At 40.7% G+C, this 14,840-nt stretch overlaps 1 protein-coding gene across 3 annotated transcripts in view; it reads right to left on the bottom strand.

Moving 5' to 3' along the window:
- Positions 1-2,322: 2,322 nt before the first annotated feature.
- The window catches only part of Shrm (shroom), a 324,250-nt gene continuing 311,732 nt past the window's right edge, over positions 2,323-14,840 (bottom strand). For all 3 annotated transcript variants that reach the window (XM_078185664.1, XM_078185665.1, XM_078185666.1), the window contains 4 exons: positions 14,473-14,620; positions 8,664-8,871; positions 7,515-7,781; positions 2,323-6,008 (listed from right to left, as the gene is read on the bottom strand). In XM_078185664.1, coding sequence (XP_078041790.1) covers positions 5,757-6,008; positions 7,515-7,781; positions 8,664-8,871; positions 14,473-14,620 — 875 coding nt within the window. In that variant the 3' untranslated portion in view covers positions 2,323-5,756. The remainder of the gene's footprint in view (positions 6,009-7,514; positions 7,782-8,663; positions 8,872-14,472; positions 14,621-14,840) is intronic.

The raw sequence follows: 14,840 nt of genomic DNA, 5'->3' as shown, positions 1-14,840 counted from the left end.
ATATTATTTTAATGTTGTATCCGATTGTCAAATTGTTTATTATTTAAAAAATGAGTACAATTACCAAAGTAGTAATATTATAGTGCTAATCCTACAGTACTAGTTCTAATATCATAAACTTAGTATTTTATTAGCATCACTTACCATCTTGTCAACTTTTTGTTTCAGCACAAACACAGACTTAAAATTAAAAAATGAATAATCTGTATACGTTTTCTACAATAAATAATACTAAAATGTACAATATAACAATATCTCTATGACTATTGAAATATGATATTTTAAAATGAAAAATAAATAAAAATAAAATTTAAATTAAGAATTTTATGGCCTATTATTCTTCAAAATCTAAAATTAATGCAGAAAAGCTTATAAATTTTTCAACGTTATAAATACCCCTCTGGAAGAAAAACTATAAAACTATGTCCACATATGTACCAACACTAATTATATAATTAGTAGAAATAATTGCTTAACTGTCCACAGAAATAATTACACTTTATATCGTAATTCTATAGTACATGTTTCATATTTTACCATATTTTCACCATGTAAAATAATGTTCTACACTCGTAGGAGAAATTAAGTATACAGGATATTCGCTTCTTGCTAACTTGTCCAATTTTCATAAACTATTGGTAACGCTAAACGCGACACGAGAATGGTAATGGGGCTTTTAAATCTCATATCTGAATGACAAAATAATGCATTTTGTGTCCAATTTATTCCTATACTTCGTCCATGCTCAAATAATACCACATATACCTCGTCGATGATAAATCTATACACAAACCTACTTCTATACTTCATCTGTGTTAATACATTGAGTTTCAGGTGTACTCCTATACTTCATTTAGGTTAATACATAGAATGACAAATGTACTCATATACCTCGTTTGTGCCGGTACTTCGTCTATATTATCATATCAGTATATGATTATAATTCCTGAAATGCCGCTAGATGTACGCACATGTCTAAGAAATCATGCTTTCCAAGCCTCTGGTTATTTATCCTATAATAAAACATTTATCACAATATTTATTATTCATATTATACCTAATAATATTGTTTTATTAAAAATATATATACATACATAGTTACAGTACCAAGAAATTCAGGAAAAGGTAATTATAGTTAACAACAAAGTTAACTCCGTGTTAACATGTCAATAATAAAATTATTTTAAATATAATAATAAAATTAAAATATATTGTTATCACTTTTATAAAAACATATAAAATATAAGATTGATCGATCTCGGTATTCAACGCTCGATATAAAAGTAAAATAAATTGAGTTAAAAGAAGTTAAGGTAATTATTTATTACATTTTATAACAGGAAAATAATTTCGAATTAATATATAATATATATTGAATGATCAAGTCATTTGAGAAGGGGACTAGAAAAGCAGTGGTTCAAATTAATTGTCAACTCTGCGAATAAAATTATGTTACAAGTCTAATTAATCACAATAATCACTGCTACCGTAGTTAAAATGAAGTATATGATATACTTGATTCGTACTAGCGTAACTGATTACCATATTGGTTTGTTCGATGTGTTCTGAAATACCGACATCGCTGAAAATCAGAGGATTCCTCGCGCCATCTATTAAAATAGAACAATCAACTAGAGAACTACATAAGACTACAGCACAGAAACTTCGTTTATGTTTTACAGTCGGTTTTAAAAATATAATGCACAATCGTCTCTCAATTTAATAACATTTTCTTTTTTCAATTCAAGAACATTTCTATCTTCATTATTCCCCATAAAAAAATTTATATTTAAAGTAGATTGAGGACAAATTTTGGACAATTTGTAATTCAGTTATAGGACAATTTTAGGGTAGTTTTAAAATGGTTTTGAAACATTACTTAGGGCAACTTAGTGCAAACTTGATGCACCTTTGTTGTAATTTTGGGGAACAAGTTTAGAGCAATTTTCAGATAATTACGATGCAAAGTTTAAACAGATTTTGGAGCAGTTTTGGCGCAGTTTTGAGATAGATTTAGGGTATTTTAGGGCCACTTTCGGGGTACTTTAAATCTAAAACCGCTCCAAATGTATTCACGCAGACTAAAACTTGATAAATTATTACTATCTAATCTGCAGGCTTGGATTGTCGAAAAAATAAGAAATAAACGAGACAGAATAATTTCCAACGTGTTATTTATTGCAAGCGAGTTTGGGAAAGGTAGTTATCGTAATGATTTCGTAATACATTCGAAATATGCGATAATATTGTCAGACTATCGACGACCTAGCGCCGTCGTTTACGCTTGTGGTACGTGTACGTGTGTGTGTCTCTCTCTGTTTGTGTGTGTGTGTGTGTACTTAGTGATTGCGACGCGCATACGAGCATGTATAACTGGAAGTGTGTGTAAACGAGCCCTTTTCAAAAGATCGGGTTCCTCCTCGCATCACGTTAAAAACTAAACTTGTATGCTGAAGAAGAGTATGTACACTGTGGTTTCACTATTAAATAGTAATGATCTTAAGCTACAAGTAAATAGCCTACACGATTAATGGAACGTTTCTTCTCGTAAAAAATAGATTATGCAGAGCACCATGGTTTTTTTCCATTTTCTTCGTCATCTTCGTCTCCGTCAATCCTCCCTGTTGATCGGACGAGAATGTTCTTTCCCTCTTCATCTTGTCTTCATCTTCTTCATCTTGTCTTCTTCTTCTTCTTCATCTTCTTCATCATCTTCTTCTTCATGTTCTTCTTCTATGTACAATTGGTTTCAGTTACCTTCCGCCGCGATGATGGAAACAATAAATAACGTTGCTTGCCAGCACGTTACGGTGGCGCGGCTTCCGGTTGGCGAGATTACAGTATCCGCCATCCTATTGGCGCGAGAAATAAACGAGGAACAGAAACTGACTATAAATGTGTCGCGAAATTTTATGCCCTGTGCTCAGTCTTTCACGCGCGCAGACAATTTCAACCCTCGCGACACGGCTCGCCGATGTCATTCGACGCTACGCGATGTCACGTGTACACCAAATTTGTTGTAACAAGTGCAGTTTCAGTAGATTTAAATATCTACGAAATTTCGTCGATCGTTGCAGACCTACCGAGATCATTCAAAGTAGCTGCCACGTTTTACCTTACGAAATGACGATAATTTGTAATATGATTTTAAATCAAAGAAATCAAATCGATCGCTTCCTATAATTAATTTATAATTTCTAGAATTATAAGACAGGAAGACTGAAACTGCCACTGTTAACACATGATACCTACATTGTAATGATAGAGTCTATCACAATGAGTATTTAATCTTAATGGCTCTTGGTTGTCGCGGCTCTCTTACCACAGATGGTAATTTTGGAAAATGGACGAATAATTGTAACAGACAACGCGTTCAAACAGAATATAGTAAAAATTTCAACGACTATAGGCAGCCACAGCATACAGTGTTCAATCTGTTCTTATCACCTTTACGAAGAAGTTCCGAGTCAATTGATCGTGATACGTTTCATTAACGTTTTACGACGGCGAGCCATTCGCAAGGAGCGTGTAAGAGGACAGATTCCATCTCGGAGTCTTTGTTGCATCGGATAAATGTCTCATTACCGAGCTCAAAGAACCGGAGGATCTGTCCCTTTGAATTTTGTCTAAGGTCTTCTTCCCGGATTGGTCGTCGATGTCGGCCATGACGGTCGCGAGACGATCGCCGACGGAGAAGACAGGAAGCGTAGAGATAGGGGGATCGAGAACGTGGGTACATCGGACAGAGGGTGGAGGTGTGGAGCAACGGGTAAAACAGGTTCGAAAATTCGACCGAGGCATAAAATTTTCTTAAGACCGTCACACGGAGGCTCGAGAATCCTTTCGGACAATCGGTTTCGAGAGTCCGCGGCTCGGCCGTACAGAGATAAGTAAGATCACAAGCGTCATAGAGGCTCGCGGGAGCCCCTGGGGTTAGAATAAAACGTACAAAATAATAATAATCGTTGTATACGTGAGCATGTAGAGCGGTTTTTCTCCGAGTTATGCGTGTCTCCTCTCCTTGTGTTTCGTTGTGTGTGATTCCATTTTGTTCGTGTGTATTGTGTTTCCTACAAGTGTATCATCGCTTAAACGACTACCTTTCTCTTCGTTTATAATATATAATATATACACGTTACACAACACGCCGCTTGGTTGCCATCGTTCGGACACATCCCACGACCACGTGACTCCTTACCCTTATATCACATTTCGTATATAAGAAGGCACCAGAAGTAATCCTAGGTCAATCATCCCGCGGCTCGCGCACCCGCGAGCGAACTGTTATGCTGTAAACGACAAACGCGCAAGCCTGTCGTCGCTTCGAGTATCTCGATCTATGCGACTTACAAATCATATAAACACTGGGAATAAATTGATATAAACGCGAAAACTTGACGTCACAACACTCCGGAATTAATACTACAATTTATATTCCTACGGAGCATTGAAATTTCTGTTTTGTCGTTCGGAAATTTCAATGGCAACACACAAATCACGATTACTACATCAAAGGAAGGTTAAACTGATCCAAGCTAGGATTCTATCGACCAAGCATTTTGCAAACACTGACACACAATTTGACGAAACATATGAAGTTCACAGACAATCGGTTGGATTTAACGTTTACGTTTGATTTCCCGCGGAACGTCGAAAGTTTGCCAAGCTACCTGGAGACTTCAACGCCCGCATAAGACATTCGATGACTCTCATTACTCTGTAATTCGATTTCTATGGTCTGCAAATTTTATAGACCTTCAGAACATTTTACCGAAAGCGTAACCTTAATAAACGACTACCTAGAATTGACATAAAAATTTGGACACTGAATGCTCTCGAGTTGCTCGGAGACTTCAACGCTCGCACAAGATACCTATGTCAACAGACATCACCGTGCCGTTCGATAGGAATCTTGATTTCTATCATCTAGAAGTTCTCTAGATATTAGAACCAATTTAATGAATCTGTAAACTTGACAGGAAAATAATTGATATTAATATTAAAACATTGATTACTGTTCGGACACTGAATATTCTGGAGCTGCTCGGGTAAAACAGGTTCGAAGATTCGGCACAGAGACATGTATTCCTGTTTCACCCCTTTAACCTCACTAGCCAAACTATCACAAGAAATCATCGAGCTTAAACGGAAAGGCCAGACTCTAGACAGTCCTCGCATGGCGCTAGGTAGCACAACAGTTCATTCGCAGCCTCGTTCTTCAAGATAGCATTTTCCCCCGTTTTACCGAGCCGCGGGCAACAACTGACGCGAGCTCGGCATCGACTAGGCACTTACGGCTGTCTCTGTATCTCGACGGATCGTCTATCGGGACGATCCTCAACCTCCGAATGAAAGCAGAAAAGTGTACACAGACGTAGATCGATATAAAACTCTTCTCTTGGTCGCGAGAAACTGGGAGGGGCTAGACAAGTAGAATTTCGCTAGACGAAAATGCTCTCTCTCTCTCTCTCTCTCTCTCTCTCCTCGACGTTTTCGAATATATATATGTACAAAGAGCGGTTAAAAAATAACTTCAAGCTACCGATGCCTATCGGTTTTTGTATTATCACTTTCCGTTCACCGATTCGCAGACACGTGGGAAGAGCTCGTGTGGCCAAGCTCCGACTGTTATCGAGTCCTGTTCATCTTTTCTCGATCGTTTTGCGGACCGTCGTAGAGGCTCGAGAGAACGAACACCCAAAGGAACGAGAAAATGGATTCGTTCGATCGCACGATCGGTGGAAATTTATTATAGACTAGTCGATCGCCTCTCGCAGCGCGGCTAGCTGCTCCTCGCCGAACTTCACCTTGTCCTGGATGTCGCGGCTGTCCACGATCAGCTTCGCCTTCATGTTGATGAAGTGCTGGTAGTCGGCGAACTCCTCGTCGTTCAGGTACTTCGACAGGATCGTCGAGACGTTCACGCTCCGCTTGTCGATGTTGCTCTTCAGGATCTTCGCTTCCTCGAGCTGGTCCACCAGCTTGTCCCTCTTGCTCTCCAGGATTTTCTGCAAAACAAAAAGGTTCGTTAATTCGCTCGTTATCGCCGTTCGCCGATTTTCAAATCCAAAGACAGAAGTACTCGATTGGAATTTCAGTTTTTCGATGGTTTCACTGTTCCATTTATTCTCTCGTAAAAGCACAAAGAATCTCAAGTGCTTTATCCGCCGACGGTACTTTCACTTTCCGCATCCTATATAAATTAATACAGCGATTAAGGAATGTTTAACGCTTTATCTAGCGGACGGCTGAATTAATAGCTTCATTAACGACCTTACTCTGTCCGAAAGAAGCTTAACAACCACTTTGCTGGCACTCGTTTCAGAGACGTTGGACTACATCGCCTCGGGGCACTCGTTAGTTCGCGAATCAAATAAAATGCTGTCGCAATTTTTACGAGGATTATTAACCCTTTGCACTCGGAGCTGTTTTACCACCAACAAACAGATATTTCTTCTGACCTAATATCTTCGCTCTGTGTCATTTTGTTCACTTCGTTTTTATTAACGTACGTGCATTTACTCGTACTATCATATAAATTCTTAATAATTTTTCAATTTTACACAAATTTACACATCGCTGCGAATAATAGTATGACGATTTTTAATAAAACAGCTAAATTTCAAAGACTTTGGTTAAGGCGCTCGGATGATTATTCGGTTAAATGTTCCCCTCCCCCAATTTGTATGGGGAGTGCGCATACGGTATGCGCGGAGGATGTACGCGTTCATGGTAGTTGGTGTCCGATTGCGCCAGACTTATTCGATAAATCAACGGGTCTTTCCGCGAGCAGATAATTACGTCTACAATCTCCGGCCTTCCTGTTCGATAACTACGAATTATTTTACGCCTGCACGGGCTGCGGGACGCATCTGCGGGAGCGTCAAGGACGTCGAGTGAATTTTCCGCTAATCGCGCAAACGCTCGGTTGCCTGGTCATATAAAATTCCACGATTCAACGGAGACGTATCGCGGCGCGGGCGGTTAACGATTGGCCAAGGGAATGTGATCAAAGTGATTACACGCGATACAGGGTGGCCATCTTTTATTTCGTCGAACATCGTGCACTTTTACGCGCGAGCAACCCTTTAGCGTTTAATTCGTGATATTTGTGGTGCTAATGTAACCAATAATATCAGGATTAAATTAAGCAGTTTTATCGAACTGTTTCGTAATAGTTTTTCAATGTTTCAGTGCTCTATTTGAGATACTTGTGCGCTCATGGCTCGTAAATGTATGGAAACAGTAAAATGCTAGATTTATTATAACTCTTTTAGATCATTCTTTTTCTAGATTAGTCCATTTAAGTTTTCCGGCAAATGTCAACCCTTAAATACATGAATTCTAAACAAATTCTGGACTTTCGTTACACAACGTTTTAGCCTTATTTTTATTTATATAAGGCAGGGTTAGTATGTAGAAAAATGCGCGATATCTTGTATGCAAGCAAGCGTCGAGAAAATCCCAAGAAACGAGCCTGTATCGAGAATTTCGTGGTACGCATTTCCACTCACCCTTTCAGCATGATCGGCCGGCATTCCATAAAGAGCGTTCTCCGCACGTGCTAGCCTGCCACTTAGGCCAAGCAGAAGGCTGGTGATCTTGCCGACTTCCTCCACGTGAAGCCGATACTTGGACGCTTCCGCGGGTCTCGCCACCGCGGAGATCCGCGTCGCAACGCGGGAACCGAGTGCTTCGTTCACCTCGCCCTCCTCCCTGACCGCCTCCTGTTCGGCCCTGAGGACTACCAGCTTCTTGTCGAGCCTCATCATCAGCTCCTCCTGCGAGGAAAATCGATTTTGCAGTCGGCCGCGCGGTCAAGCTCCACCGGTGCTCGTAAAACCGCGACCGCGCCACGGTTAACGCGTGCTCTTCCGGAAACCGATTACGGAAGGAATCGCTTTCCCGGTGACGTAAGAACCACCGTCGCAGTGATTTTCGAGGTCACGTGTGCTCGCGCCTCTATGTCGCTTTATGGAGCGAACAGCGACGCGGTTTCATGGCTCGTGTAATTAGTTTCACAATGACTTTGAAAGCGAAAGAACGCGAGGGAGTTTTGCTTCTCCTTACTTTTACGTTTTGTAAAAGTAAACGAGATCCCATGACGGCATCGCCACGATTGGGATAATTCTATAGAAAAGAGAGGATGTTGCAGAATAAAATTTTTCTATTTGAAAATTCGTTTTTCGAGAGAATCCAGTATGATTAATAAATAGAAACAGATCTTTTAGAATGTATTCTACGCTTTTTCGAGGCTTATTTCTCCGAGGAAATCGATGGGTCAAGAAGTCTATGATTTAACCCTTTGCCCTCTGATATCCCGTCTCCTTACAAAGATTTGGAACATGATCTACTGAATACGAATAATACTTTCAAAATCGAAATGAAATGCTACGCTTCTCTTCGCAATATTTAAACTTCAAATAAGTTTGAATATTTAATAATATAATATCTTTATTTAATATTTCATTTTAAGCGAATGATGGCACACGAGATGCACACTTTTCATTCTTGAAGAAGTATCTGTTATATCAAAATGCTAGTCGATGTAACCGCGAAACTTTCAATAGCAAAACCTTCTAGCCAAGTGCTTGGAACCATTCCTAACTCTTCGCTGTCAGGTGATCGCAATTTAGAACATTGCTGCAAACACGTCAACCTACCTTCTTCTGCCTGAGATCGAGGCTGTCCGTCGGAATGACAGCAGGCGCGTCCTCTTGGCGCAGACCCTCGACGGTGACGTCCCTCGAGTATCTCGTGAGGAACCTGGCCTTCCCTTCGGACGTTGTAAAGTACGTCGACGTGGAGGACAGAGGACTGACCGATTCGGCCGAGATCGGGGTGACCGGTGTCGATGGTATCGACTCGTGCCTGCAAATGGAAACATGCCATTGTCGTCAGTTAAATCCTTTACCTTTCACGAAATATACATATACGCATCGATGACAGAAATAAATGAGTGAAATTTCAGGACAGTGAGAACCTGAATCGGATACATGGATTCTTTTAAATCGGGCTGATAAATCGTATTAGGATAATAGACTAGAAATGTTTTACTAATCCAGATTTTACTGTGGCAATATTTACCTCCTCACTTTTGCAATTTAGGTATAAAATTTGTAATTTTTCTTAGCAACAGATTTAGAGAATCGTAAGAACTGTAGATCACTAATGTTTTAATTTACGATTATACTTGCAGGAAATATTACGATGACATTCGTTAAAAATCAGAATAAACGCCTTACTGTTGCTTTTATAAATTAATATCAGGTTGGAAACTATGAAACGGGCGTCGCAGTTGAACACAGACTAAACAAAAACGCCCGTTTCATAGTTTCCAACCTAATATAACACAGTTGCTTTCAGTGCTCCGTAAATCTAGCGTAACAGGTCTACTTATAATTTTCTGAATCTCCTTATCGAATTATAATGAGATCCCCGGATCTTCAATTTTTCTAAACAGACTTAAAAAGGTGTCCGAACGTCGCTGCAATTTCCGTTCGATACATATCCTGTCGATCTCCATAGGAAAACGTCCGGGCAGTTAATCGCGTGTCGCGTCACTCGTATGACTCACGGTTGCCTGGATCGACGGGATTCGGTGAAGAGGGTTGGCCGATTGATTTACGGTCGCCGCACAGGAACGCGCGCGTCTCGCCTTCTCGCGGGCAGATAAGTCCGCGGCGCTGCGCGGAAGATCGACGAGGTCAACGCGCCACTGGGTTTCAAGTTCGCGGAATCGGCGAAGTGGCCGGCGCTGCATCCGCCCGAGATAAGTGCGGTTTTATCTCGAAGAGCACGCGGGATCTGCTCCGGCCGGCTCCATCGCGCGAGGAGAAAGTGATAAAGAAAGGAAAGCGGCGGCGGAGTGACCGCTCCGAAGGCGGTTCGAAAAGTAACCGCGCCGATCGACCGGCTATTACGGGCTCCGGGCAGCTAGGCGTCGCAATTAATGAAAACCGGAAGCGGAGTTACTACGACCGTTCGGAGTTTCGTCGCCGTTTGCGCGTCTTGGTGCTGGGTGGGGATGGGCTAGGGTGCTTCTCGAGTAGGTTCGAACCCTAATTACTAGTTTATAAAACCAATTATTAGTTTATGCAAATGTTCATCGTACGATGGAAAAAATCCTGCGTCAAAAATTTGGCTAGAAGAGTACATTTTTTGTAGAAGATATTACTTGGTTTAGAAAAGTGAAGTTTATAGTTATTTCGTACTGGTAATTTAAGGATTCGTGGTTTAGACAACGCGAGGGTAATCCAGCGTGGAAAACTCTATCGAAAACATAGAGTAACATTTTTCCATAGGAAGCACTGTTTTTGAAAAAACCGAGTTCAAAGTATTCGCTTAGTGTCTGAGCATGGCTGTCTTTATCTACTTGAGGACAGTGTTACAGTGAAACTCAATTTTCTCAAAAACGAAAGCACATACGAAAAAATCTTTTCCTACGATATCGATACAGTTCTACCTATAGAATAGTTCCCTTACAATTGCAACAATAAGCATGCAATAAATAAATAAAATAAGAATAATATTTCAAAGCACAGTTCAAGCTCGCATGGAAAGAAATAGTTTCTGATATTACTACAAGCCCTATGAACAATGTGCCAATTTAAAAATAAGCGCACACTCGATATCTATATCTCATAATTATCTTAATAGTTGCCCACTACTCGTCGAACAGAAATCAAACTAATTCACTTAGGCAGTTCCCAGACAACTTTCCTCCGAGGCAACGATCATTTTTCCCCGAGACGACGGGGGAACGCGCTCCCCTAACGTCTTTCGGCGGAACGCGCTGTTTACGCGGAACGAATCGACCCGCGTTTTACGAGGAACGATCAGAGCTAATCGGAGATTACTATGAACCGCGCGCGCGCGCGCGGCTACCGCGAACCCTCGGCGAACGTACTTTCCCGGGTGCGTCGGTTCCATCTTCCCCGGATCCGATGCGAAACGATGTCGCCGCTCGTCCGTCGCGCACTGCCGGAGAAAATGATGCGTAGACACCACCGACTCTAACCGGCCTAACAATATCATTTATGGCTAGTTACGCAATGATCTTGCGCCTCTGGTACTTTCTCCCGGCGCGTGCCGGCGTAAATATTGTCCTCGAGCGACTGGGGGGGGGCTACCGAGTGTCCGCTCGCTCGGCGGAAATAATTGCTCGTCAATTTTCGACACCGACCGACCCATCTGTAATTCGTGCTCGACCTCTTTACTCCCCAAGTGGACCATTGGGACCTTAATCAGTGAGCTTCTGAATCATTACGCGGTGGTGGTACGTAAGACACAAAATATCAGACCACAGTCTTCTAATTGATTAAAGATATTTTTTAGTGCTGTTTCTGAAAAGAACTATGAAAATTACAATTTAGAGAGGCACAGGGTTCTGTCACTAGAAAAATTAATTCCCAATGCATCGATATGATATAAATCGACTTTAGATAAATTAATATACTCTTAAGATCGACATCGAAGTTTCTAATGCTGGTTTTACGGAGCACTGATAGCAATTATTTTATATTTATATTTATATATTTTATATATATATCTATGTAGACCTTTAGCGATTTTTATTATAACGTATATCCAATGAAGCAAATTTCTTGAATAAATTCCCCTCAAATATATCTTTATAATTTCAATAATTAAAGACGAAAAAATGACCAAATAATGCGTTCTTAAATCTCAAAAAAGCGAAGCTAACTCAAAATTGATTATCAAAAAATATCGTATTTATAACCGATTGTTCCGCAGATTATTTTCAGTGGTAGACAGTAGAGCTCTGTTAGACGATTTTAGGGAACAGACTATCCCGTCCATATCGCAGGGTGAAACTTTTCACGGCCTCGAAAACAACAACAGTTGGCGGCTCGAACGCCAGGCGATAAGTTACGGATCGCGCGAAGTTTATTCAGCTGTCGAGTCCCTGTCATCGTCTCGCCGCGGGGAGCGTCCGCCGATGAAAAACGACAATTAAATCCCGACGGTAACCGGCGATTCGTTAACGACGCTCGCGAGCTACACGCCCACGCAACACGCTCGCCGGAGAATAAAGGATCTCTGTGAGCGATCATCCGCGCGACCTCTTTAAGCCACGCGTCCAAGACGGACGATCAAGTTCAATACGCGGCGAGCATCGAGATAATTAAATTTCGTCTCGCGTTTGTGTTACAAGTTCTGGAAGTAATTACGTTTTCAGCGACCATTAAAAGCCGTGTTTCAATGGTACAGCTTCATGCGTCCAACGGCGGCTGGGAGTACATAAAATACGAGACCGTTGATACGTTTTCTACGCTTTAATTGCGACGAGAGGAAGTTTATGTTTTCCTATGGGAAAATTTACTGTAGCTGGAAAAGATATTCGAGCAACTTTTAAAACAAAATAATGTTCTTAAAACTGGTCTAAACGAATCGAATTCTTTTTAAATGTTAGCAGGACTTAGCTGACTCTACGATGATTAAAGATACTTTACTGTTCAATTTTGACATAACCTTTTTAAAACTAGTCTAAATGAATTAAATTCTTCTTTGAAGTTAGCGGTACTTAACCAACTGTGTGATTATTAAAAATATTATTTTCCGTTTAATTTTGACATAACCTTTTTAAAATTGATCTATACGAATCGAATTCTTTTTTAATGTTGACGGTAGTTAGCTGACTCTACGATGATTAAACCTTTGCACTCGAAGCCATTTAAACTGTAATTCTAAAATAACTTTTCCGACATACAGCATTTCCATTTTACACGACAAAATGTATTTTATGCATATGAAACTGACTCTTGTAACTCATGCAACAACAATTATACTGTTATTAATAATTTTTGAAATCTAGTTTTTTCATAATATAACAATTATTTACGAACGTGTTGTAACAATTTTACTGGTGCCTCAGAGTCACCACACGAGTTAAAAATACATTTAATTTTGCTATCGCAATCGCGGAAAAGTAGAATAAACTCGCGTTTCCTCAACTTTCTATCCGAGCTTGTAAGGAAAATTGAAAAAAACACAATTTCTATATCTTATAGACACGCTGAGAATGGTATTGTTGTGTAACTACAGTTTACCGAGGATTATTTCTGTTTCGTTGCCCGGCTCGGACTAGTGAGAAACTATAGCCGGCGTGTGCCGTAAATACGAGAAAATTAATCCCGATATACCGGAGCCGAGCATTAAAAACACCGCGGGGAAATCGGCGATCGATAATCGTCGGAGGGGTTCCCCGTGTTCTCGAGCTGGTTCGGTGAAAGTGCCAGACTCGCGTGGGGCAACCTGTATGAAATATCGACGTCCCGTATCATCTAGGAAGATCAAGTCGCGTTTATGTAACGATAATGACAAGCTGTCGAATCGGTGGGCACGTTCGATACGAGGATCTCCTATTTGTTCCAAAGGCTGCGGGGTACTGCAGCGAGAAACCGAGGAGTCGGACTCGCTGGAACAATCGTAAACCGTGGAGGGCTCTGCGGACAGGTGACTGGGAGAAGCTGTCGCGGTGATGCAATCGGTGCACTGGCTCTGCAAACTTGCATCCGTGTGTTTCTTTGATATTTCTTCGACTCTTTTTACAGATCTTTGTCATTCTCGCGTCGATAAACATTGTCTCTCTAGTTTTACAATTGAAAATCTTCTAAAAATTGTTACATTTTACGTAATTTAGAAAGATTTTCATCTAAATTTATTGAAAATATAACTAATATATAAAGATAATAAAACCGCTAAAGTGATAAAGACATTTTCTATAAATCTGCTTACGAAAATATGTTCTACTATTGGAATGACAAAAATGATAAATAATCGTACTACAGAATTATAAGATATAATTCTTGAAGCATCTCTTAAACTTTTAATTATTTATCTCACAAGTGAGAGCCACACTGTCGATAGTGCCACGCTACTTACAATGTAAGTGCAACTTGAACGCAAGTACCACAATCTGAACGACCATCTAAATAAATCCATAAAAATCCTATAAAAAGTTAAAAATTTATATCTACTACACTCTCCCGTTTCGGTGAAAGAGCCGACCGTGTTCGCCAATTAAACGTTATTGTAAAAAGAAGAATTATCCGGTCCTCAAAAGTGACGTAAAGTCGTATATCGATTTAATTTTCTGCGCGAAGCGGTCACCGAAAGTCTGAGAAGCCGTGCACGCGGTCGTTCCTTCTCGCGAAACTCGAAAAATAAAAGTGCCCCGCCCATGTAATTCGGAAGAAAATAAACGCGTTCGGGAATCGAGCAGCCTTTTGGACCGCTATGCAAATTCGTACTTTTACGGTCGCGGGATTCTGAAAACTCTCGAAGCGGCCGGCGCGTTTAAGGCGCATTACATTCGGAGCCGAATTAATTCCCGCTGAAATCCGTGTTCGGCGAATGATCGGGCGGGCAAGGATGATTATACCCGCGTCTCGTGGCAATTACACGGGAATTGATCCCGAGCGACGCGTTTTACACTCGCATGCTTACTTTTTCTCGTCGTCGGCCCCGTTTTCGGAGCACGGGGTCGTGGGCTCCTCGAGGGACAGCCGGCGCCGTGGTCGCGGCTGCAAGGTCGCCTCCACCCTGAACAGACCGGAAACGTAGTCGGCGGGCTTCTTGTGCTCCGGCGCTGGAACTGATAACACACACGAAATCGTTAACACGCTTATATATGTGTTTGGGGGTAATTACAATTTAATTTTGATAAGTGGATTCATTGGAATTTGAATTATTGAATAGATTTTGGGTTAAATAATACTGGTTTAAGTTGGATAAGTGGATTCATTGGAATTTGAATTATTGAATAAATTTTGGTTTAAATAATACTGGCTTAAGTATTTTTAAGTTCATTTGAT

This window comes from Augochlora pura, chromosome 7 (genome assembly GCF_028453695.1).
Source record: "Augochlora pura isolate Apur16 chromosome 7, APUR_v2.2.1, whole genome shotgun sequence".
Lineage (NCBI taxonomy): Eukaryota > Metazoa > Arthropoda > Insecta > Hymenoptera > Halictidae > Augochlora > Augochlora pura.
This window is presented reverse-complemented; position numbering and strand designations above follow the sequence as displayed.